The sequence below is a fragment of the Falco naumanni genome, chromosome 3 (assembly GCF_017639655.2).
Source record: "Falco naumanni isolate bFalNau1 chromosome 3, bFalNau1.pat, whole genome shotgun sequence".
Taxonomy (NCBI): domain Eukaryota; kingdom Metazoa; phylum Chordata; class Aves; order Falconiformes; family Falconidae; genus Falco; species Falco naumanni.
In genome coordinates this window covers 97,547,450-97,572,810 of record NC_054056.1, presented here as the reverse complement: position 1 = coordinate 97,572,810, position 25,361 = coordinate 97,547,450, and the positions used below count along the sequence as shown (strand labels likewise).

At 43.2% G+C, this 25,361-nt stretch overlaps 1 protein-coding gene across 4 annotated transcripts in view; it reads left to right on the top strand.

Annotated features, from left to right (window-relative positions):
* Positions 1–25,361, top strand: part of SYBU (syntabulin) — a 41,653-nt gene extending 16,292 nt beyond the window's left edge. For 2 of the 4 annotated variants that reach the window (XM_040586269.1, XM_040586270.1), the window contains 4 exons: positions 18,231–18,333; positions 20,732–20,935; positions 21,885–22,034; positions 23,255–25,361. In XM_040586269.1, coding sequence (XP_040442203.1) covers positions 18,231–18,333; positions 20,732–20,935; positions 21,885–22,034; positions 23,255–24,365 — 1,568 coding nt within the window. In that variant the 3' untranslated portion in view covers positions 24,366–25,361. Of the gene's footprint in view, positions 1–15,904; positions 16,417–18,230; positions 18,334–20,731; positions 20,936–21,884; positions 22,035–23,254 lie in introns of those variants that run through there. The other 2 variants (XM_040586272.1, XM_040586271.1) reach the window with 2 other exon arrangements.

Genomic DNA, 25,361 nt, shown 5'->3' with positions numbered 1-25,361 from the left:
AAAACATGCAAGGAGTAACAGGGGAGCAGTAGAAGGGAAGTGGGATGTGGGAGGAGAATAACAGCAATGTGTCCTTGTCATACATAACCTAGTTCTGCATACAGCTGGATATCTCAAGCTACAGCGCAAAAGGAGTTGTACATAATATATTTCTGTCTACCAGAAGCCCTTACTGATTTATGGAGATAATCTCTACTCATATTTATCTGAAATGTCATGTCATAATGACTACATAGCAGGAACCAGACATGGGAGACAAAAATCCAGCCCACCACTATCTTTTACAGACTGTGTCCTGTGCTACATTTTTGTAGGCAACTACATCAGTCAGTGTGCACCTTCAAAATGCCTGTCATTTTGCTGGAAATTTATCTGTTTCCAGGATTGTTTTCTTGGAACATGCTGAATCTCAGAAGTAACACTCACACAAATATTTAGATAATTCAGGAAATGTCAGAGTGGGATAGCACTGAGAATGAACCCTGGGATGGTTTTAGACTGTTCCCAAGCTCCAGTGTTTTTCTGCTACTCAAGCAACATCACATCATCTTTCTTTTCTATGCTTCAAAATGTGAAATACAACATAGCTTGTCTTTCTATAACAGCCTAAGGCATTGTTATATGGATCTAAGTCATCTTCATCTCTTGAAGTATTAACAAAGTAGATTTGGATATCATTCATAATTTATGTTGTTTGCATAGTGAACCATACTTAATCCTGAAATGCATTATCACTGCATCTTGCTAAACCTCTGAAAGATTTATAATCATCAGGAAATTATTCATTTGGGATAGCTGGTAATGGGTTTTGTTGTGCATTAAATCTGAATCACAGTGGTGTTATAGGTGAATTTGGCATAAAATCTGTGCCTGCTTTCCCAGGAAAGAATGGAGAGGATAAGGAACATTAAGGAAGATATATAACATCCACTCCAGTTACAAGCCTTTTAATTTCAGAATTTTAGAAGTTGTTCCTTCTTTTGGATGTGATTCATCTATGCAATATTAAAAGCGATAGAAAATGTGTTGTAGCAAATGCCCTCGCAAAAAGGCCCAAACTGCTTAATTAACACTAGTCTTAGATTTGTGTGAAGACACTGTGCTGAATCCTACAGTTTCTGTAATTGAATAAACAGGAGCATAAAAATTTCTACATATTCATGTTCTTGGTGAACTTCTGCAAAGATGCATCCTGAATTCCTCCTGCTTGTGTCCACATCTTCTTGAGGATAGTGGGAACTATTTTGCTTGCTTTGATAGCCTTTCTCATCTCACTTTTTGACTTCCATTAGAATGCTTAGTGCAAAGATTCGAAATCTAGATCTGCAAGCTGCAAAGTACTGATAAACTTCCAAAGACATGTAGATAAAGAAGGGAATCTTGGGCAAGAGTTGTGTCAATAACTTCTAAAGGCTTGCCTGTTTAAAGTAACAGAGATGTACTTGTATTTAAATCTCTGTGAGCATCGTAATTTGAGAAGGGCTGATCAGCTGGTGCCATTCAGCATTTCTGCCAAAAGTTCTGGTCTTTCTTCTTGCTTTTGGTGTCATGGGTGCACTTGGGATAGTTTACTGAATGAGCTGAGCTTACCATTGGAGCTGTCTCTCAGAGCCTGTGGAATTACTGAAGTTTCATGTAGAGTTATTAAGACTTAAGATTAAGACTGTCCCAGACTTACTCATTTTGCACCTTCAAGAGTCTGCAAAGTAGAGTTGTGAGCACCACTGCATGAAAGGAGACCTAGGTGAGCCACAGTAATGTTCATCTCCCAAACCTTGTAGAGATGGGCTGGCTGGCTGTCATTCACAGCTCAACTCAGTAATAACCATTCCAGGTAGCAGCAGACTATGCAAAAAAAGTTATTCTTTTTCACTGCTGGTAAAACATCTGGCTATCTGTTACAAATCTGGCTAAAATAGTAACATTTTGGATTACAGTGTGGTTGAACTGCTATGACATATTTCAAGAAGGGTGGTCTTGAGAATTCAAATATTAAAACATTGTTCTGTTCCAATTAATGGTAAAACCTCAGAGGCTTTCACCACACAGAACACCTATGTCTGTTGGACAATATGCAATGAGCACAAATTGAAAAACATGAAATTACATCTAAACACAAGAAAACACTTTTTTTTTTTTTTTTTTTTTACTGTGACGATGGTCAGACACTGGCACAGGTTGCCTGGAGAAGCTGGAGAATCTCCATCCATGGAGATTCAGAACTCATCTGGACATGGTCCTGGGCAGCCTGCTTCAGGAAGCTGTACTATGTGGTCCCAAGAAATCCCTTCCACCCCTGGCAGTTCTGTGATTCCTGCCCTATCTTTCATGTTCATGTACTGCCATTTATAATGAGTTCATAGAAATTAAGTTATTAAAAAAGTAACTTTTAACAATTGCTATTCAATTAAAAATGTCATTTAACTTTGAGTCTTAGTAAGTAACATTGTACCCAGCATGTGTTGCCAGTATGATTTTTTTCTACTTCTTTCTATTTTTCTTGACAGTGAATCCATCAAGTCATGGGTGAATGAGCCTTGGGGTAGGATGTCCAATCTGCACAGATTAATCTTTGAAGCCTTTAGAACTCTTAGGAGTTTTAGGAGAGATAGGCAGGGCAGACTGTGTGGGCCTTAAATTGGTTGTGACTGCTCAGTAGGTGCAGGTCCTTTTTTAATCAGCATTGGAGCTGCTGATGGTGAGCAAAAAGGAGGTAAGGGAAACGATCCTGGGTAATTGGGAATATTCTGGTTAGAGCTAAATAAGATAAACAAATCAGAGAGGAAATGCAAGTGTTGGCTGCAAACTATGTTTAGCTCTTAAAAATGTCTAGCTGTTAAAACATAATGTTCTTCCTACTGATCTATTTTTTTTATTATTATTATTATTTATTGTCCTGTGTGTGAAGATTACATTCCCAAATGCCCAGGAACTTATTCTTGGGGGCACCCTGTGCAAGTAGAGAGTAGTGGCTGGTTAATCCATTACTGTAAAATTAGCAGATAAGTTTATCCATATTGCTGCTTTCCTTTCATATGTGTCTGTATTCTAAAGGCAGTCACTTTGGTTATTTTAAAAACGAAACAACAACAAAAAGACTTAGATTATATTACTGACATCTGGCTGTATGATTTTACAGCTCTTTTGTCAGCTTGCTCCCTCTCTTCAGTATGACTGTGTAGAAATAATACTGGCTGACTCTGATATATATATGTATGTATGTGCTTCACCTGAAAAAGAGATGAGTTGGTAAGTTCTGTGAGAGAATTGTCTTAGAGGTAATTCAGGAAATACCCTTCACTCTCAAGAGCTTCACTTTTCTGATTGCAGAAGAATGCAATGATAGGACTTGGTTTTATCTTGAGAAGGCTGATAAAATATTAGAAAAGACATGTTTTACTGGTGCATTTATCCAAGAATATTGTATCTTGTATTTGCAGGGCTTCTGTTCATTCTCTGTACTGAATTTCTGTAAGCAGTGGGAGAAGATAATAGAACTGTTGTCCCCGTTGTTCAGGAACAATGGTACAGAATACAAAACCCAACATGTTAACTTGAATAGGCCCTATGGCATGCAAAGAGATTCATTGTTCTTTATAACTACTAGTTGGTACTTCTACCTCTTATGTTGAAACACTTTTTTAAATGCTGGTGGTGTACTATGTATTCTAACACAAAGTCACACTGTTTGGTTGTTTAAAAAACAGACAATGGAAAACCTCATTACTGAAACAAATTGGTGGCTTGATTTTAAAGGCAGAATCACACAAAGGTGAGAGCACTGAGAAGACTGGTGGCTTCTGTAATGTGTCTCTCTTTTTGCTATGACTTACTTAGCAGTACATTATAACCCACATTCCAAAACTGCACCTTTTTGGAGAGAACAAGGGTATGTCAAAAAGCATATAACCCGGTTACAAATACAGGTTTTAATCAGAGTACACCATGTTCCCATCCTGCAATTACTCATAACCTTACTGGTGCAGTGAGACTGAAAAATTCATGCTTCCATTCCTGGGAATATTCAGATGATTAAATATGTGACCGGTGCCATTTGCATATGGATATGAAATTAAGAAATTAGCTGCACCTGGTTCAGTGTACTTTAAATAATTGGTCATAGAACAAAATAAATGTTCTGAAGGTGGGCCAAGGAAGTAAGTTGATAGCAAACGATGGAGGATCTTGCCTATGACCGTAAGTTCTCCATATATTTGTTGGTTTTTTTTACTTCCTTGAAGTATTTGAATTAATAATAAGTAATCTCCTGATGTTGGCATGTTTATTGATAACTGTAGAGCATAACTCCTCTGACGGGTGCAGAGGAACTTGCCGGTAAAAAGAGGAAAAGCAAAAGCCCTGGTTCCCTGAGTAGCTTAAAGCAGCTGAGGATGGCTTTAACGTAAGCATTAGATTTTTAGAGCAGCTCGATATTTGGCAGAAAGCAGATACACAGTGGTCTATTACTTGTGCTTCTGGAAGGCTTTCCATCTGGTTTTTAAAACATCACCCTGACAATAAAAAGGGAGGAAGCACTTGAGCATGTGCCATCTTTCTCAGATGTAAGCACATGCTTCAAATGCTTCATATCTGTCCCACACCCGAGAGCAGCCAACATAACCATCCAGACATTCACATCCAATGGTATACAACATTTATTTCCTGTATGGTTTTAATCTCACTCTTTTTCCTTTCTTATATGTGCACTTCATAATTTTATTTGGGACAATAAAGTTTCTAAGGTCTTTCCTAACACAGAGTCTAACAAATACAGTTGTGGCAGTTTTCAACTGTATTCATTTTTCTCATTTACTTCCACTTTTCTTCCTTCTCTTCACCTTTCCTTCTGAGCCCATACAAAATAACCGCTGCTGAGTTTTCAAAATAAAAATGTTTCCGGATAATAATTCTGTATGCGCTGAGAACTCCTGCATATTTTACTGGTGGGATCCACTTCAATTTCAAGTCTGTTGCTATGGAGCTGTGTAGAATTGTTTACTTGACCTGCCAGCACAGGGAGTTATTAAGGATTCTATCACCATGGGTACTGGAGGACCGGGGTGTGCTTCACAGGGAGATGAACATGCACGTCTCACCTTCCAGGAGCAAGGATGCTATGTCTGGGTTCAAGCCCATGCTATCCTCAAAGCTTGCATCCTAGAATTGGGCATGGGCATCTCTCTGCAAAGGTTTGGTCTGTTGTAGCAGTCAGTGCTGTGAGATCTGGTGGATGGTGGTGGGGTGGAGGTTGCTATTGGGGGGTCCATTATTTGCAGAGCCCAGCTCTCCCCACATGCTTCAGAATGTCTGCGTCCCTGTAGCAGTTTTAGCATGGTCCCTCCCGGTTGGGTCAATGGACCCAATGCAGCCAGTAGATCACATTGGAGCTCTTCTGTCTGGCATAAATCCCTTGGGTTTTGTGATTCAGAAGAGATGACACTTGAACCTACAGGTCTCCTTGGACAACCTTCAGGAGCTGTGGACTGCAGATGGGGACTGGCTCTATTCCTCTGGTCTGGTGACTGGTCCCATTGCTCACAGGAGGTGGAACAGCTTTAGCAGGTGAACCTGCCATTTCCCTTCTGGGGATTACAGGAGCTGTTTCAGAGGTGAGTGAGGTGTGAATTCATGGTCTTGAGCCAAGCTGGATAGAGCAGAGATGGCCTGTGATTTATCTGACCTCAATTCCATACCAGTATAGTAGTTGTAATTGTCTCCACCTGCACAAGTGCACTGAGGTCCTGTTTTGTTTTAAAGGAGATATAACAAATAAAATCGGTTACTCTAATCTAGTGTGCCATCTTTCTGACTTTAAGATAAGATAAACAGTACCTCGAACATGCTGTTTATGCTGACTAACTTCCATTGACTCAAAATGGGGCTGAGATTGGCTCGGACATGGGTGTCTGCATTGGAGACATCCATATTTAGTCAGGTGAATCCCATCCCATCTCCTGTGTTCCTCATAAGGTCTCTGATAATTCTGCTGTTAGCCCATATTGAAGCCAAGTCCAGTCTCTGTCTCTTATTTCTCTCTTATTTTCAGATGGGGTTTTTTTTGACAGAAAGTAAAGGCAGTCTTAGACATTCAGTTGCAGAAGAAAGTTTGTGTTTGAAGATCATGTGTGGATCTTCAAGTAGGTCTAATTAGATGCCTTCTCCTCTTCTGTTCATCCCTGATAACCTTAGGCACGCTCTGTCTGTCCTGTTTCTGAGGACCGCTGCCCAAGGTGCCTAGCATAGCAGAGGGAGATTCTGTGTCTCTTTTTTGCACTGTGAATTCACAGGAATTAAGTCTTTTTAGGACATAAGCTAACTAAATCACACGGAAGTGAAAAAAAAAAAGTGCTCTATAACTTCCAAGAGATAATACTGGAATATAACCAGAATATAAATATTTTGAGCAAAAGATGTTTAAAAGGTTAAGTAAAAATTACTAGCATAGGACTATTTATTTTTTTACTTTGGATTTATATATATTTTAGATCTAAACTTTGAATTTAAAAATATGTGCTTGAATTGGTGTGCAAAACATGTTTAAATAGGCAAGTGTTTCTTTGAAACAAGAACAAGCAAAGTAGCAGCTCCAAAGAGTGTTTCAGCTTTAAAGTGTTTCACATTATTGAACCCAAACCTAAAAGTTCCTGTTAAATTAAAGCGGCCTAGAAAACCAGTCTTTTGATTTTGTGTCACAAATTTTGTAATCCATCCCCTTCTAAAAAATTATTTTAGATGTTGCTTAGTAGAAACATAGGCAGGTAGTGGTTGGGCTGTGGCCTCTCAAGACTTCTGTCTCTTTTTGTTCAGAAGACTCTCAGGCTGCCACAAGGGCCCAGATGTCACACCAGAAATGGAGGATCCAAAAAAGAAGCCAGCAAGTTACGAAGGAGGAATTGGCAAGTGAAAGGTGAAAGCCTAAGTCCTACCTGTCTAGACAGTGACCTGTCCTGCTGTGGGCTGGTGGCACAGGCCACCTGCAATTCAGGGTCTTGGGCACAAATCTTCTGCAGTCAGGTACTTATCTCCTTCCTTGCTATACAAAAAAAAAAATCCAAACCCCACCATGAATAAAAGCGATCTCTCTTACTTATTTCAGCAAAGGGAAAATAAACTTATATTTAGGTCTGTTTGCAATTATTTTGGAGGGTGCACTTGAGCACGAAGGAGAAGAGTGTCCTAATACAGGGCTGCTGGGCATGCTGGGGGGACGCAGGGAGCCTGCTCCCAGGGAACCTGTTCCACTTTGTTTAATTTAGTAACTGTTTTATTGAGGGTTTAAAGCTGAGTTCCCAGCAGGCACACCATAACTCCTTCCTTTCTCTCTCTCTGGCCCGTTAATTGTTCCAGTACTGCTCCAGATGTACAGAGAGCGTGACAGCCACCGTTAAAGGAGCCTCTGACCTGAGGGTGCCTGCAACCTCGAGCCGAGGGTTGCGCTTGGTCTGTGAGAGCACCACTGCTCTCTGACCGCAAACTGAAGTGAGTAGGCCATGCGGACATAGGAATTTTGCAGAGAGCGCCCGGGCTGCTGGACAGGGTGAGACCTGTGCCAGCCAATTCATCTTTCAGCTCCAAATACATTTTGATACATATGCAGTTCTCCCGGGGATTACGGAGACGTGCTCCTGCATCTGGGAAAGACAGCTGAATGCCTGGCGTAAGAAGGGCACTGGGGTTTAGAGCTCAGAGTGGGGGCAGGTATGGAAGATGGCGACAGATGTGATCTTTAGTCAAAAAAAATTCTTTTTGTATATTCAAGCTGGGTTTTTTTCTCTCCTCTGCTAATCCAGAGTGGAATATGAGCCAAAAAAAGAGAAACCGATGCTATACACACTGCACTCTCTTAAGTATTTGTTTTAAAATGTGTGTGAGGTCAAACTAGAAGGTGCTTTACAATTTGTTTATTTAATGCAGTGAATTTTATGCTCCTTCTGCCTGTTTTCTGTGGTTTTCAGCCCAGTTCACCTCCACAGAAAGAAATACTGTGCATACGAAGGAGGCCATTATGAATCTTCCCTTAGGAGATTTTTTTTGTGTGTGTGCTCTGCTTTTAAATTACAAACTGTATTATTTATGCCAATGTCTAAAATAGCTTTCTGATTCCCCAGTTAAAGTATTCTGAACCTACTCCAGCTACATTTTACTATGCACAACTCCCACTAACCATCAGTTTTTACTTCAAGTCATTTTGTGAAATAACATGCATTGCAGCCAGAATCCTGTGTTGCTGTTACGTGGGTTCCTATACAGTTCTCCAGCTGTATTCCTTCTCCCCATGATAAATAGTGTTTCCAGTATTCATTTTTATCTTAGAATACACAAATTGCATTCCCTTAATCTCCCTTCATAAACAGTGTCCTGTAATCCTGTTATTATTATTGACCTTTTTTGGAATTCCTCCAAGTTGTTAATGCCTTTTGAATGAGAATCCTGGGTTTTAAACTGTTTTCTGAGCAATGTTTACTCAAGAATTGATAGATTACTTCCTTTTCTATTTTCCTTTACATCCCCTATTTCTTTTTTGTCTGGCATCTTACTAGGTTCAAAGTGGAGCTATGCGAATAACTGATTTGGGGGTTTGCTGCCAAATCAAAACGTTAAAGGAAACCTTTGTTTCAAACCAAACAAAGACAATATTCAATCTAAAATACTTAGAATGTTTGGGGAGATTTTTTGTTGGTTTTGCCCCTTTTTAAAAGAAGAGAGAAATTTTCCAGTTTTCAAATTTAAAGTATATTTTCAAACAGAAAGTAGAAAATTATGGTTTTCCATTTTCTGGCCATGTTTGACTTCAAATAGTAAATAGTTTCAGTGTTCTCTGAACTTTGTTTTTTGGTAACCAAATCACTACCTAAAATTTTTTATTTCCCTCAGAGTGATTACTTTAAATAACTTTTTGAGCAGTATTGAGTGGATATGTCTATATATTCCTTGTATTTATAAATCTGTATTTATACATAGGCATGGGAAGCTAAGGGAATGTCTCTGTTTTAGTCCTGATAATCTCACTTACTTGACTTCACTGTGGTATAAAGGTAAGTTGGTTGTTACTGGGCTCGGCAGTAGAAACTCAAGCATAAATAACTAAGCGGGTCTTTGCAGATAGTGGTGACATTTTCAATGCTTGGCCTGTTTAAGCAGTGGTATTTTACTTGCTTTTACATACCTAGACACCTAGGTGTCCTGATGAAGCTGTGGTTTAGATGCCTTTGCTCTGTTTTGGTTCTCACTCGAAGTTACAATTCTGAGCTCACGAAGAGCCTCGGAGAAAGGGCAAATGCATGTCTAGTCTCTGTTCCAATGAAGAAACCACAATTAAAAATCATAAAAAAAAACCCAGTTGCTAGAAGAGCAACTAGATAGAGGTTGCCCAACTTTGCCCAAAACTTTAGATTGTAGAGCTTAGTTTTCTCAGGTGTGTCAGGTGCAGGGGTTGGGTAGGCTCCTGATGGAGGTGGGAGCCGTGGGAAATTCAGGCCTGTTTGGATTTCACCCCTGTAGCAGGGAGTAATGAAGACAGGCATCTCAAATTGGTTGGATTTACAGAGACCTGGAAAGGGCCATGATAAGCTGAGAGGACAGGAATCCCATCTCTTCATCCAGTTCTTACTGCTGGACGTGGTGCCTGTTCCTGGTGATGTGACGGGGAGGTGTTCTGCAGCCTCCTCCCAGTTCAAACCTAAATCTGGCCTTGTGAATACCAGGTGGATCCTTCCAAGCAGACAGCAGAAGAGAGCTGTCCTTGGGCTGCTTTTGTGTGGACTCTGATGTATTTAGTGGTGTGAAACACCCACCCCAGTCTTCAGAGGAGAGGAGCCAGGCACCAAATTGTTCAGGGCTTTTAAAGCTGACCTGCTTCTAGGCATGCCCAGAAACAAGAACTTCACCCAGCTGAGAAGCTTTGCTGTTGGGGTTGGTGGGAGGTACTGTCCAAGTGAGGTGACAGAAAGGGAGAGTTCCGCTTCCAAAATCACCCTCTGGGAGCTGGGGACCTGGCATCCCTTCATAAATCCAGCCGCTACAAGGGTGGACATCGCTTCCCCAGGGAGCTTGCAATGTATCACCTTTAATGTGACGTAACAAAATAGTAAACCTACTTTGTAACAGCGTATCTTCTATATACCATAACATAAAATGTATTTTAAGGAGATGAATATTCTGTCAGGTTTGTTTCATATTTTATTAGTATTACCAGGCTTGTCTTGCTTCCACTCTGAGGCACTTCATTACAGGTCTCTGTTCCTCCCTTCTGAAATTCTGTAATAGGAAGCTCTTGGCTTTCGAAATCTGTGCAGGCTGTGACTGTTTGCTAGAGTTGGCAGAATTCAGTGGGACCACAAACCCACAAGGATTAATAAGCTGAAAAATCACAGGCTTCTTGTCTGTCATTTGTCCTTCTTAATGGTAAGAACGTTGTTGGGGAAATAAAGCAGCAAATGACAGCAGTCATAGCTTGAAATGCCTTGCTTTCAGACCTACCTTGGCTTTAGTGCTGTAAAAAATATAGTTTAGGCAATCAATTGATATACTGGGTAGGGTTTTGCTGTTCTTTTCAATAGATGACACTTAAACTCTATTAGTTTTCTGTAGTCATCCCAACGTGTGCGTTACAGTAAATATTTGATCAGCTTATAGCAAATTTTGCTTTTCATCCTGGGAATACAGGGAGGTTTAGCTACTCCCAGATATGTTTCTTCTTCCAGTGTTTTTCTCTTGCCTGTTCAAAACATTCAAACTGATCTAAAATGTTTTATGCACATTATAATGAAAACTGTATATCTTATATTAAGGGTGACTGTGCAAAAGCTTTCAGCTGAATCAGGTTTAGCATATGATTTCATGCATTTGCATATATGCTGTGAACGCAGTTAATTGCTGTGCCCTGGCCAGCCTCCCTCCTCCTTGCGCATGGGAACAGACTTAGGAGACGTGTTGTTGAAGAGGCCTCTGAAAGCCCTTTGTTAAACTCCTGCCACTGACGTGACGGGAGGGCTGGGATGTTTTCCCAGTCTGTGATGGAGTTTGCTCCCTTTCTGTGTACTGCTAAGTCATCCCTGCCAAAGATGACAATTTCCAGCTCCTAAAAATACTTCTGACCAGCCTATCCATTTCCCTTCAAACAGGCCAAATAGCACTGCCAGGTACATTAAAAAGATCTCCTGAGGTGGCACTACATGCTTGCTTATAAAATATACTTGCCCATAGGTGGATTTACACATAAATTCTATAAAACTGTCAAATGCAAGATGAGTATCATGTTATACAATTCTCAGAGTATTTTCTGAACCTCCAGTCTTAATGTTTTTGTTGAGCCTGCTGCAGCAAAGCAGCATCCTTCCATCTCTGATCCAAAGAACCTTTTTGTTTGAACAGGAAGATAAGCTCCCCAGACTTCCCTTCTGCTCCATGAACATATGTTCCCCCTGGCAAAGGTCATTTCAGGCTGAGAAGACAAAATTTATGGGAGCCATTTTTAAGGTGGTGTTAGAACAGCTCGAACTGTGTATAGAAGCAGAAAAAATAATTAGGTCAGGTTGATTTCTGTATGAAGAATCTCCTTAAGATTCATAAAGCAGAAAAATATGCCAACTCGTAATGCTCTTTGCCTGTTCCAACATCTGCTTGTGGCTGCTGTGCAAATCCATGAATTAAAAACAATTAAGAAAAACACAAGCCCAGATCATAGTGATATGCAGAATATACATGATGGCTCTCAGCCAGTATCAGTAATTAGTTTGTAGTGGCTGTGTTTTTAGAGAAGAGCTTGATTGATTGTGGTTTCACAGCATACACAAGTCGCATTCCGTATTCATTTTGAGATCTGCAGCTCTTATAATTTACATTAATGTAGTACAGATCAGTACCAAAACTATAGTATTTGATGACATCAGAAAACTGCTTAATGAGATAAATTTTAATTATTTGATAACAACCCTTCTTCTAAAGTAAGAAGAGTAAGCAAGCAAGATGAGAAAAAAATCAAGATTATTAGTTTAGCTCACACAACCAGCAGTGTGAATTGAGAGGATCATTTGTGAAATCCAGTTTAGATCCAAATGCTAGGAAGCAGGATCTGTGTTGCAGTTCTTCCCCAAAGTCTGTATTTGAGCTGGAAGTCTCCTCACCCAGCAGCTTTGAACAATTTATGGAGAGTCACACTGAAGGTTTTGCTCTACTTCCCCCCGACTGCATTTTTGCCAGCTGCCCAGCTGTTCCTGGACCATGCAGTCAGCTGGAATGTGATTAACAGATCTGTGTGATGAGGGAGCACTGGCAAACAATCAGGTGGATGCCCACTGAAGAGCTGGGGAGTGATGGCTTCATTGGCCAGCGCAAGGGGATAGGGGAGGGATGCCTGTTGTTACCCTTAGGATTGACCATGCCAGGCATTGCTGTGCCCAGCTTCTCACCACTGTTGTGGGAGCACAACTCAGAAATCTGAGCTTGATGACTAAACTGCGTATAAAATCAGAGGGGATGGTTATGTGCTAAAATCCAAGATTCATTCACAGCAGAGAGCATGCCAGGCAGGAGCATACCTCCACCAGTCCACAGGGGATGCCAAAGAGGAGTGCCCATCTCCCAGACTTCCGTCACTTACTTGTAGTCCTGAGCATGTCCCTGTGCATGCCTTGGATTCACATTGACCCTCTGTACCGGAGCTAGACCGTCACTCTGAGTGCAGGCAGCCAGCACACTTCAGTCCTTTGAAATACAGCCAGCGCTAGTGCTACCCGCCTGTTGTGGGTCAGAGATGAGCAGCTGGAGCTTGAGGAAGAGATCAGAGTTCAGTGCCCTCCCTGGACCAAATGAGTTCAAATCCACACCTCTCATAAGAGTTGCTGTACCACTGGGCATCCTCAGCTTCCTCCGCTGATTCTTGACCTCATGGTAAGTGGAAAGCATGCAACATAGGCAGAGGCAGAACATATGGGAACAGTCTGTGTCAGCCAATGACCAGAGCAGTCCACATGGAGGAGAGTTCTGTTCCTTGCTCCCAGGATTGTATCTGCCTTTACGCAGTTACTGTTAGGTGTGAAATAGAACAGCAACTCCAAGATAAGAATCCCATGTACAGTAATAGTAAAGCAAGTAAGTAAGAAGTCAAAAAGCCAGGGACTGGAATGAAAACCCAGTCAGCTATGGGCTTGATGCTGTGAATCGAGTACATTATCCTCTAGGAGACTTTGCCCTTGAAATGGGTCATCTTTAAGGGTGTTATCTGAAGCAAAGCCTGAAATGCTAAGGCAGGACTTCACCACTTCTTCACAGCTTCTTTTTCTTATGTTTGTCAGCACATGTGAGCAGTGTGGGGTTTTTTCCTAGATTGTTTGTGGTGTACAAAACCAGTCTTGCAGGAATAACCCCATATTAAATAAAAAAGAAGCAGCATCAGTATTTCCTGGAAATATACTGCATATGCTGTTGAAGACTGGAACTAGAGATGTAGCTGTGAGTTAAAGGTTTCAAGATAAATGAAAGAAAATCTCTTAAAAATACAGGGCCTTTCAATAGCGGGCATGACAACTGAATTCTTTCTACTTTTCCAGCTGCTTCTAACGGCTTTGCTGGAATTTTTTTATGCAGTCAAGCCCTATCTCTTCCCTTGGGTTCTCTAAATAAAGCTATCTACAGAGACAGCGTGCCACTTTTCCTCTAGTTGCTGCACAGGAGTGGTGAACATGTATGCGTAGTTTGGTCTCTTTCCTTTATAACAGGATGCTTTTGAAAACAAGGAATCTCAGCAGATTTAAGTGCTTTACAGTTTGAGGACAAGCTATCTCTGTCAGCACTGTTTTATTTACAGCTCTGTTTCACTGGGTGAAACCTAGTATCAAGACTGATATATATATATATGGAGAGAGAGGTCATGTTGATGCAGTCAGAAAATAGGTAAGCTCTGTGGTTTATATACTTCGGCTGCTGTGAAACTGGTGAAGTTGCAAATAGGAAAGACTTACACAAAAAGGATAAATTTTAATAAGCTCATGCATCCTGAATTTTGGGAATCCTGTTCTGCTGCTCAGCTGTCAATGTTCCTGTCACAGATATTACTTGAACTTTTTCCTTTTTTCCATGTTTTAATCTCACTATTTAGATTGCAAACGGACAAGAAAATACACACAAGAATGTTTGAGCTTTATTCTTATAGAAGGAAAAAGATTAAATACTAAAGTACAAGCAAAATTTTAAATCGAGGCCAGAAGACCATACAACAAGGTATTCAACCACTTGTAATGGCTAGAAATAGCAAACTGGGATGCCATACTCCAGGTGTACCTGTGGGGTTATTGTGTGACTCTGTGTAAAGAAATGTATACACTGTCTCTACATACATACATACACGATGTGGTATTTCTGTGCTTGCATACTATCCAGGTAGGCTCAATATACCTACTCTGTTCAGCCTGTAAAAGCTGTGAATGCAGTGTGTGATATGGTCACAGTACTGTGACATTACCCCTGCACTATGACTGAGGCAGTGCAGAGCAGAGTTAAAGGTGGGGCTTTCCTACAGCCAAAATGTAGGCGCGATGGCTGCGCTGTGTGAGTGGGATAAACACACACCAGTGCCAGCTGGAGGCATACTGGCCCTTGCGCAGGCAGCTCTTTCTCCCTCTCCTCAGCACTGCCCTGAAATTTCTAATTGCATCATATGCAGGATGGGAAATTTGCCGTTGAGTAATTAGTAGGAGGTTTTCCAGTTGATTCCCATGCTGCAGCAGGACAGCCTTAGCTCCCCAAGCTGCGGTCCCCAGCCCATGCTGCAGATGAGCCCACGCATCTGCCAGACTGTCACCACCCTCTCTGCCTCTGCCTGGATTGTGCCCGTGTGCAGCCGTGGAGCTGCAGGCTCCCTTCTCCTCCCCTCCACACCAGCTGGAGCTGGGTGACTGTGGCGATGGTGGCAGGGCAGCGGTGGCACTAGAAGGCAGCACAAAGCCTGATGCTGTCAACAGCGTGCTCTTAGCTCGGTGCCCTCGCCCCTTGAGCAGTAAAGTGCAGCAACAGCACTAGGCACTGCATGATTTCACTCCTGATTCTCAGATACCCGTTCCAGGCAAGGAGCAATCCTGGAAAATGTTACAGTACTTTGTTGGCCACCCTTGTGTCATTCCTCCTGTTGCATAGAGCAGTGCACAGCTCTGCTCCCGTGGCGTGGGTGTGCTGCTGCTCAGAGCCCGCTGTAAGGCGGAGGGAGGCCAGGGTGATGGGCTTCCTAGCATCAGATGTCGTGCATGCGGCATGAGCGTTTCCATCACAGCATATTAGTGTGTTGGCTCACCTGCTGACAGGCTGTTGGTGATGTGACATGAGTGGCTGGACCATGGAAGAATATGTATGAGTGAATTTGCAATGAGATAGCAATGAAGCCCGCGGCTCCACATGTGGCATCTTTTGCAGGAAAGGGTGGGTAAGACAGTCCTCTTAACAGTCTCAGATCAGATCAGAGCTAAACAAGTGTTATGGCCAGTTAGGACAAAAGAATATGTTTTTGAGAAATGTCAAGCTCTTTCATGATTAACGCTGGATCAGTTGGCTGTTCTAGGGGTTACATGTGTGAGGTTTTGCAGCCACATTGTCACAGCCACAAAAACAGTCAACAGGCATCCTTAGGGAGCTGTCAGCCTGGAGAAGGGTGTTAGGAGAAGTGAGAGGCCATGTTTGGCTCCTGCCCGCATTGCTGCTAGACAAGGAGTTTCACCCCTTTGTTAAGACATTTGTAAGATGGAAGTCACACTGACCCAGGAGAATATGTTGCAATTGATATTTTAGGGATAGATGCCATGTCATTTTGCTTAGAGATGTCTACCAAATGGGAGAAAATATTTATTAAAGTCTCCTAGTAACATTGCTGTCGAGCTCTGCTGCATGCAAAGCTGGCTTGAACATCACTAACACACTTGGAACCATTACTAGCACTGCCCCCTTTAATTTATAAAATGTTCTTGAAGATCCTATAAATAGCCGCATGCCTAATTTTAAACGTAAGTAGTCTCCAGGAGTGTTCAGTGTTAAGCTTGTGCGTAGCTGTTATCAGAACTGGGGCCACAAAGGTTAATTCGTGCTTTGCAAGACACAGTTCCTGGTCTCAGATGCAGTTCAGTCTTTCAGAAAGCTCAGTCTTCGAGGTGGTTGCGTTTTCAGACTCTGCTGACTCTGACCGGCAGTGCCTAGCTTGGCAGCCCTTCCCAGCGCTGTGCTCCAAGCCAGGCGGGTCAGGGAGAGGTGATTATTAAGCCTTGCTTCCTTGAAATGCTTTCAATAGCAAGATCTGATTATGATGTGGTCTGCTTAACCAGGGATGAGCCTCAGCTAGGGCTCCTGCTCTCTGTGCTGCAGCCAGGACTTCACTTTGGAAAGCTGCTGGCGTCTTGCAAGGGCAGGAATGTTTTGGGGGCCCAAACACTGGAGGTATGAAATCTGTTTACCTGTTTGTGTTTTGTTTGGAAAGGTAGATTTGGGAATAGTGAGGGTGCTGAGACAGTATTTGGACTGTACTTCAGTTTTGTAGATGGGAATGTTTTGTTTATCGGGAAAACTCTGTTGCAACTTTGGACATCATGTCCCAGGGTCATTTTGTTTCCCCAAGGAGAGGGCCACTGACATTTACATCTGCAGACATGATATAAATACTCTGTGAAACAAAGCAGCTTTGCTGCTCTCCCTCCCTCCCCTTGCAAACTTGTACGCGGTTCTGATCTGGTTACAGCGGGGGTGACTTGGGTCTGATTGTCAGAGGTGTTGTACTAGGTATGGAGGTGGTTTAGAGGTGATAAAGCTGGGTCCCTGGGGCACCCTTTTGAAGAGCTAAACTTTGCATTTGAGCTCCCCGAAACTGGGCTGAGTACTCCTCTGAGCCGGGCTGAGCCAGAGGCACAGAGAAGTGGGGGCTGCCTCAGACCTGGTGAGGCTGGGTCAGTACTGGGTTAACTCCCAACATGTCTGATCCTGAGGCTGGTTGCTAAGAGCTGCCGGATGGTAGAGGTGGTTGCTGGATGTCTCATCCTCTACAAGGGTGTGAACACAGGCTCTGATAAGGCCTTTTCCCAGTCCCAGGTGTTCAGGGGAACAAGGTGTGCCCATCACCATCAGCTCTGTGAAGGATTTAAGAGAGGTTGTGCACTTAAAGGTTTGTCTGCTGCTGCGGTGGTGGCGATGGTAGCTGTGGCTGCACCACCACCCCTCGCCTTGTGGAAAAGATAGCAAAAATATGGTTTGTGATAAGTCTGCAGCTGCTGGCCGGGGTTGTATATGTGTGGGACAGCACCCAGAAACTCCCAGATGAATGATGCTTCCCCCTGACTACTTAAAGGATGTTGGAAAGTTAATTCCACCCCCTCAGATAGTCACCACCTGGTATTGTGGCTCTGCAGTGTGAGACCTCGATGTGGCTTTGGATATTTGCCATTTGAGTGATAGAATTATAAAAATCCAAACTTTAGGGTCGGGGTTTTTTCCAGGTGATAAGACCTTCTCAGTACATCTCCCTACTACTGACCTTAGCAAAATAAGAGCAGTTTTCCTTGTATATGCCAGAGCTTGGGAAATAAAAGCTGTGATTAGTAGAAAGTCAGTAATCAGACAGATGGCTTAGCACCCAAAAAGCGCTTGAGAGCAACATGTGATTATTGGATTACTTTAAGGCTATTAGAACTGCCTTACCATGCTTCTGTGCCACATGAAAACCTACATATGTGGCACCTATATGTATGCATGTACCCTGTTAGCCCATACACATTTATACATATATACATGTATGTGTACATCATCTTAGAAACTGAAATAGAAGCAGCTTTCCTCCCAGCCAGTAGAATTTTCGTATGGTTTAAAGCAAGAGAAATCTCCAGTTACAACTATGTGCTCCTAGTCGCTGTGCTCCTGAAGGAGCCACGTGAGCGGCCTCTTTCATCTGTTGGTGGCTGTGAGAAAGCAAACAGTTTGTCACAACAAATGTTCCCAGCCGAGTCCTAAAATGGCTTCTGTAGCGTGAGGGTTTTGTGTCCAAATGTTTTTTTCTGCTCTTGTTGAAGTGCCAGTTCTGAAGAAATGTTGAAAATCTGGAACAAATCCAGCGCTTGTCCTCAGGGATGTTTGAAAATTCATGCAACTTCTGAGATTCATACAGGATGGACAAAGGAAGGATGCTTGTGATTCATTGTTATTTTGAAAACAGTATTTGAGTTATAATTTCCATCATGTTTTCACTCTTCCCTTTTCCTTTCCAGGGAGTGAAGCCGATTTTAGCTCTTCAAGCAGCACAGGCAGTATTTCAGCGCCTGAAGTCCATATGTCTGCTGCTGGAAGCAAAAGATCATCTTTTTCTCGCAAGTAAGCAAAGCAATTTTTCCTGAATATTGCAAGTGTTGCTAGTGCAAAGATAGACTACGGTGTAAGATCTGATAGTTAATACATACAATACCAGTATTGTGAATTTTAAAACAGTTAGGGTAACGCTACGCTCTCGGGCAGCACTTACACTGATGAGAACAGTGATATGAGAAGGAGAAAGAAAATTCTGTATTTGGAACACAAAAATCGTCAATATGCCAGATAAGCCGACTGGTATTTTTTTGGGGGGCGTTTGTTCATAACAAATATGGGAGATATGATCAGGTAAGGCAGAAAAGGCATCAGCTGTAGGGGAGGAGGGAGAAACTGGGGGTATGTTAGTGAACAGCAGTACTTCTAACCAGTTAACCTTAACCTTTTGGTCTTTGTTTTCTTTCTGTACTAAACTGTCAGCTCAGCATATACCTTTGCAGATCATGACCTTATTTTTTGTAGGAAGAAGTAGAAATACTGCCTTTGATGCTTTTTTCTTAAACACGCTTGCCCAACCTTTATATAACTAAAACTCCACACAGATAAAACAGAACTATTTCTATCTAAACGGAACTTTCATGAAAGATTTTTGTAAGATTTCTCCCTGTCATGTGTAAAGTACAAATCCAGACAGCTTGCAAATACAGGGGCACTGGGATGGAGCTGTGCATGCTGTGTGCTGCCCACGCGATCCCTGCTGGTTACATTTTTTGGAGTAGGAGGAAAGGGTTGAAATCACCAGGACTGGTTTCCTGCCCTTTGTGGAAGAGCTGGCAGGCAGGCTGGGACCGGCAGCAGGATACCCGTATGCTGGAGTCACACAGACATCTCCACGGTCTCGGTGTGCTCCAGTGTACAGGATCAGCAGAATGATGCTTAATGAGCAGTTTCCTATCTGTATCGTGAGACTGTTAGAAAAATAAACATTACTTAAGCTCTCCCTAGATTAAATCTAACAAGTAAAGTTACTGGCTGTGGGAAAAAACCTGTACTAAGTAGAATATGAAGCCCTAAGCCACCTTACTTTCAGTAAGGGTATGTACCATTTCATACACTACTGTGCATTTAAATATAACTTTTAAGTTAGACCATACTGACCTGCTTAATTAGACAGAAGTCCTCCATAATGAGGCTCCTTCAAATGCATTGCTGCATTATGCAAAGTCCCTGCAAGCTCTTCCTCGCACCAGAGCTGATGCTGTGCTGTACACAGTGGAAAGAGATGTCCCCTTTGCAATATGTTCTTTTTTAAATGTTTGACTTAACTCACAATGAAACATTTCAATGTTGTCACAAACCACAGTCCTTCACTTCGTTGTAAAATAATTATAAAATCACCCGAACCGCAGCAGCGTGATGAAGGTTTGCAGCAGCCACTCAACCATCTGTTCCTTATAAAGTGTTCCATTTTCAGAGGAGGGAGGAAACCAATTCAAACAATTTTAAGAAGAGATTTTTGTTTCATAATTCTGTGGTATTAAATTTTTATGTTCAAGCCTTCTCTTTTGCTGGCTGGAATTGCCTTTTTCCGTATATTTTTTTGAAACCTGCCATTTCCTTACCATTTAGAAGAAGAACTTCCATGGGAGGATGAAGGTAGCCACGCAGTAGTGCAGGAAGGCAAACCAAGGGAGCAAGCGAGGCGTGCACCCCGAGATGCTGTTCTCAGAGCACCCCAGCACTTTGGCAGCTCTCGGGCAGTGCAGATACCAATTGCTTTCAAGCACGCATGGTTAACAGATTATTTAACAGAGTGGGAAAAGAAAGGTAGATATGTATGGGGCGAAATTGGAAGGAAGAAAGAAAAGGCTGTGCTTTCCTTTGTCTATTTTAATACTATTTCAGTCTGCTCTCAGTGGGGTTCGAACTATATCTAAGTGAATGAATAGCTGACAGTGACAGCTAAAGCACCCAGTATGCTGAAGGCAGAAAAGAACAGTGGCTCAAACAAAATCTGTTTTCAGTGCATGCTGTGATCCCTCGGGCTGCTTGCTGAGGAGCATAAAAGCAGCCTTACAGCAAACCTCTGCGGATGGGCATCACTCCACAAGCCTGGCCAGGGAAAGCTGAAGTGTGGTTCTCTTGGCGCTAATCCAGGCTGCAGTCCTTTCATTACTTAATGGAGTCAGAGGTTCAGGGAACATGGATGATCTGATGGAGTCACTGGGAACTGTTCTATCCACAGAGAAATGTGCAAATGGCTGAGGTTTCCCTAGATCATGTAATTCAGGCTGAGAGCCCAACAGTCAGTGAAAGAACATGCAGTGGCTGGTGACTTCAGGACTTTCTTTCTTCCTGACCACTCACAATTATCTACCAGGTGTAGCGTTCAGACAACTTTGCGTAGTGGGGTTGTGTGATGAGGATAATCCAGTATGCTTTAACCATTTTGGTTCCCCTCCAGTCGTGGCCCTTATAGTCGGAATAATGGATCCTTATCCTACAAGTCTGGAGCCAGCCCACCTGCTTCCCGTGAAAAGGACTCTCTGTCAACACTGTGCAAAAACCAGCTGAGTCCTGCTAACATCCATCAGAGTTACAGGGCTTCTTCAGCCAGCAGCAGCAACTCAGGCTCATATAAAGGAAGTGACAGCAGCCCAGTGATGAGGCAAGTCTTTCTTTCAGCATGCCGGTGTTCAGCGCACTGACGTACCTGCTCTGCACTGTAACGTGGGATCAGCTGTACGAGTTGCCAAGCGGGTCACCTTGCTCCTCAGCATAGGCGTGACTCCTCATGTTGGTGGCTCCAACGGTCAACAGGGTGCTTCATCCCTTATTGTTTCAGCGCTGCAAAATTCAGTTACTTTCAGTCAAAGCCCTTTGTAGTTGTTTTTCACCCCGAGGCAGGCTCCTTCATGTGCTTTCATGCCATCAGTTCTCATGGGGACTTACTGGTTCTTTGGTCTAAGGGTCCTTTCACTTTGGAGACAGTTGGGTGGGGTAGTATAGAAAACATACACTCAGGTGAAAATTCACCCTGCCCAGCCTTAGGCACCTCCCTTAAGGAGTGTGGTTTCCTGTACAGGAAAGAAAACAGATACCTGCCAGAGCATGTGACACGTATGGCAGAGAAGTTGCCACCACACTGCTGCTGCTTCCCTGCCTCAGGCAACTCAACAGCCGAGCATGTCAGATACACACGTAAAGCTAGATAGGATGAATCCAGGTTTCAGCGTGCTCAGCTTCATAGCTCATGAGTGGAGCTGCACTTGGTCCTCACCTGGCCGTGTCTACAGCTGGGTGCCCTTGCCAGTGGCTTGGTTGCCTGCTCTTGGGCACACCATCCATTTTGGGGAGGGCGTGGCTAGGTATTCTGATGTCTCATGTCATGTACTGGCACTGAAACCAAGTACAATAAATAGTAGATTTTGCACTAGAGCCACAAATCAGCTGTTTCTCAAGTACTCTGATTTGCTAGAGAGTCGCTTGTGTGGAAGCTGAGGAGCCCCAAATGACTCAAGTTTTGTATCAGTCAATAGGATGTTTTTCTTTTTGCCAGGACTGAAGAACTGTGGGAATGATATTATGTGATGGTTTGTGGGTTTTTTTCTTTTCAGGCGATCAGGGAGGTACAATTCTTGTGCTGACAATCATAGCATTAAGCCACAAAATCCAGAGCAGTATTTGACTCCTCTGCAGCAGAAAGAAGTTACAGTACGGCATTTGAAGACAAAACTGAAGGAATCTGAGAGCAAACTTAAAGAAAGGTAAATTTCACTTTAGAAATGAGAGTTAAAAAGATTTACTCAGGACCATTCAGGGGTGGGAATCCTGAACGTTTTTACTCATATCTTGCCCACATAAAGTTTTCATTAAGAAATTTGAAATATAATCAGTCTGATTGTGTTGTTTTCAGGCATTTCTGGTTTCATAGGATTCTCAGGGAATACACACCATGCAGTTTAGTTATTAACATCGTTGTTTCCTTTCCCTCTTTTGAACTTTCCCAATACTTTTAGAGGATAATTTTTTACCACTCCTATGTAGCGTTGGGACCTTTTATACATAAAACAGTTTCTACCTGCCAGCATGCATTACCTTAGTCTGCCGTTCTACCTCACTCGGTGAAATACGCCTACAAGTGTCCCCCTTCTCCCCTAATGAAAGAAAAGCTCTTATACAAGCCAGTGTGCCACTTACATTTTTGTTGCTTCAATACCGAATTTTTCACAATAGCCCTCTGTACGGATGCTAAGCAGAGACCATGTACATTACACAGCGACAGATGTAATCTGCTTTACTAAAACCGTGCTCTGAGAGCTGGCTCTGCAGCACACCCAACCCAAGCGGGCACAAAGGGCTGTCTGAGTGGAGCCCCCAGGCAGAGTCCCCAGGGACCCAGTGGTCCAGCTTGGGACAGCCCATCCTCTGCCTCTGCCAGGGCTGGATCTCACACGGGGGCCCCCTCGCCCCACTCGCTTGCAAGTCAAGGCAGCAGCCTCTGGCTCCATGCAGGGCAGAGCGAGCCAGGGGTCTGCAGCCTCGAGCCGTCCTGCTTTCCGCAGCCAGTGTTGGCCCTGGCTGTACAAAACGAGCTGCTGGCAGGCATGGGGGATGCATCCAGGTAGCTGTTCCTCATTTCCTCCGGGGCGAGGCAGCAGGTGGGATGTTAAGCGCTGTACCAATTGGACCTGACCTAAAGGTCACCACTTGTACCTCAAGATGTCTTGGATCATGGCACAGCTCACAAGGCTGCTGGCTGTGTGGCAGGGTCAGTGGCTCCCGTAAGCAGTCAGCCCGGGTGTCTGGGCAGCTGGCTTCAGTCTCTGGCAGCTCTTTCAGAGGCAGCAGCAAATCGTGCATGGAGGAAATTGCTTCCTTCTTGGAGCATCTGGGCAGCATAAGGATCCCAGTGTGGTGGAGCCTCATGTTGACTCTTTAACTGACCAGTTAGCAGAAGTGTTACAGCATTTTTATTTTGCTGCAGGGAAACAGAAATAGAAGAGCTCAAAGCTCAGCTGGGACGGATGAGGGAAGACTGGATTGAAGAAGAGTGTAATCGTGTGGAGGCGGAGCTGGCCTTAAAGGAAGCACGAAGCGAAATTAAACAACTCAAGCAGGTTATTGAAACCATGAAAAACAGCTTGGCTGAGAAAGACAAAAAAATTCAGAAATACTTCATAGATATAAACATTCAAAACAAGAAACTGGAATCTTTGCTGCAGAGCATGGAGATGGCTCAGAATGGCTCTGCGAGGGATGAGCAGTGCCTGGAGTACGTGTGTGACTCAGAGGGGAAGCCGCTGGCGCTGTGTGCCACAGTGCCGGACAGCCTCATCGCAGAGGACCAGGCTCTGGAGGAGGTGGCAGACAGTGGGCTGCTGCTTAATGAGGACACAGCTAACGGGAGCGATTCATCTGAGGAGAGTTTGACCACCACAGCCTCTGAGTTGAGTGATCCAGCTCTCTCCAGTTCTGCTGTGAATAAAGGGATGCTTGAAAATGTTCTGGATGAAAAACTATCTTCTTCCCAGGAGGAGGAGAAAAGAAGCAACATGATGGTGGAACAGTCTGTGCAGACTGATGTGGTGCCATATAGCCTAGATGTGGAGCAGCTCATTCAAAACATCTTCAGAGCTCAAGATGCCTGTCCTTTAAGCCCACCTTCTTCACTGAAGGAATTGGGTGATTCTCTTGGAAGCTTCAGTGATTCTGGTATCATTGTGGACTTAACTCCAAGTGATCCAACCTCTGCCATCCTTTTGTCTCCTATGGAGTCTCCATGCAGGAAGGTGGAGCACAGAGTTAATGGAAACCGTTTCATGAAAGAACTTGATTTTACAGAACCTCATGATGATGAAGCCTTTGGGTATGTCAATACTTTCTCTCAGACAGGAATAAAGAGGAGATACTGGAGCAGGAGTCTCCTCAGAGATGTTCTGGCCGTAGCAGCCCCTGTTGTACCAACTATCATGTGGGCTTTCAGTACTCAGAGGGGAGGAACAGATCCCATTTATAACATCGGAGCGTTGCTTCGTGGTTGCTGCCTGGTGGCCCTGCATTCTTTACGCCGTACACCCTTCAATATCAAAACCTAAAGTCCACTCTGTCCCTGGGCACCAACTGGCTGAGGCAGAGAGAAAGAGGGATGAGATAGATCATAAAAAGTTATTGTATATTCTGGCAGAGTCCATCATTTTGCTTTTGACTCTTTGATTTGCACTATAAATTGGTTTGAAAACATGTTTCTTGTTTCAAAATAAGAAAAGCTGAACCCTGTAGTTCCACAAGATGTTTTTAATAGTACTGCTGCCTACAGAAATAGCCCTCCGGCTCCCAGGCACTGTGTTCCTCCCTTCTGCTGGTGTCTTTCTGGTGCCAGTGCATCTGTACAGTGAACATGACCGGGGGAACCGAGCAGCATTACAGCTAGCACTCTTTCACGTGTGCTTGCTGAGTCAGCGTTAAGCTCAGTCACTTTCCCTGGATGGTTCACTGAGCAAATGTACAAGCGCACTGCACTGGCTCGAGGGTAGCGCAAGATGCATGTGGGAGCAAATGGCCAGAGAAAAGTGGGGTAATCCTTCAAGCAGCACTAATCTAGAACATTTGTGAAACTACAGCGTTAAGTGAGTGACATGAAGGCTCGTTCCCACTAAGGGTCACACATGCGCTTCAGAAAGCATGCTAGCACTTTCCATTTGTTGTCCGAGGTGTCAATTCAAATGTAGAGGTAAACCCCCTATTGCCAGGCAGCTTCCAGCACATCGTTCGTGCCTGTCTCATGTAGTGCTCTTCTCAATCGTACAACTGCTCGAGCATTTCACTGGTCTTGTGCGTGTACGGGGACTGTAACCAAAAATGTACATTGTTGGGAGTCTCAAAACTTGTTACAATGATAAGTATAGGTGTGGATACACTTTGGATCTTAATGTTGTTTTAAAGTCTTAACATATTGGAACCTGATAGTCTTTCGAGCCCTTTGAAATACTATGTATAAATGTATTGTGTTTTAACTTATTGTTTATTTAATTGCTTTATTGTAAATTACCTCTATAATCACAAGTTCAGTAAAGCATGTTAGAAATGTCAAA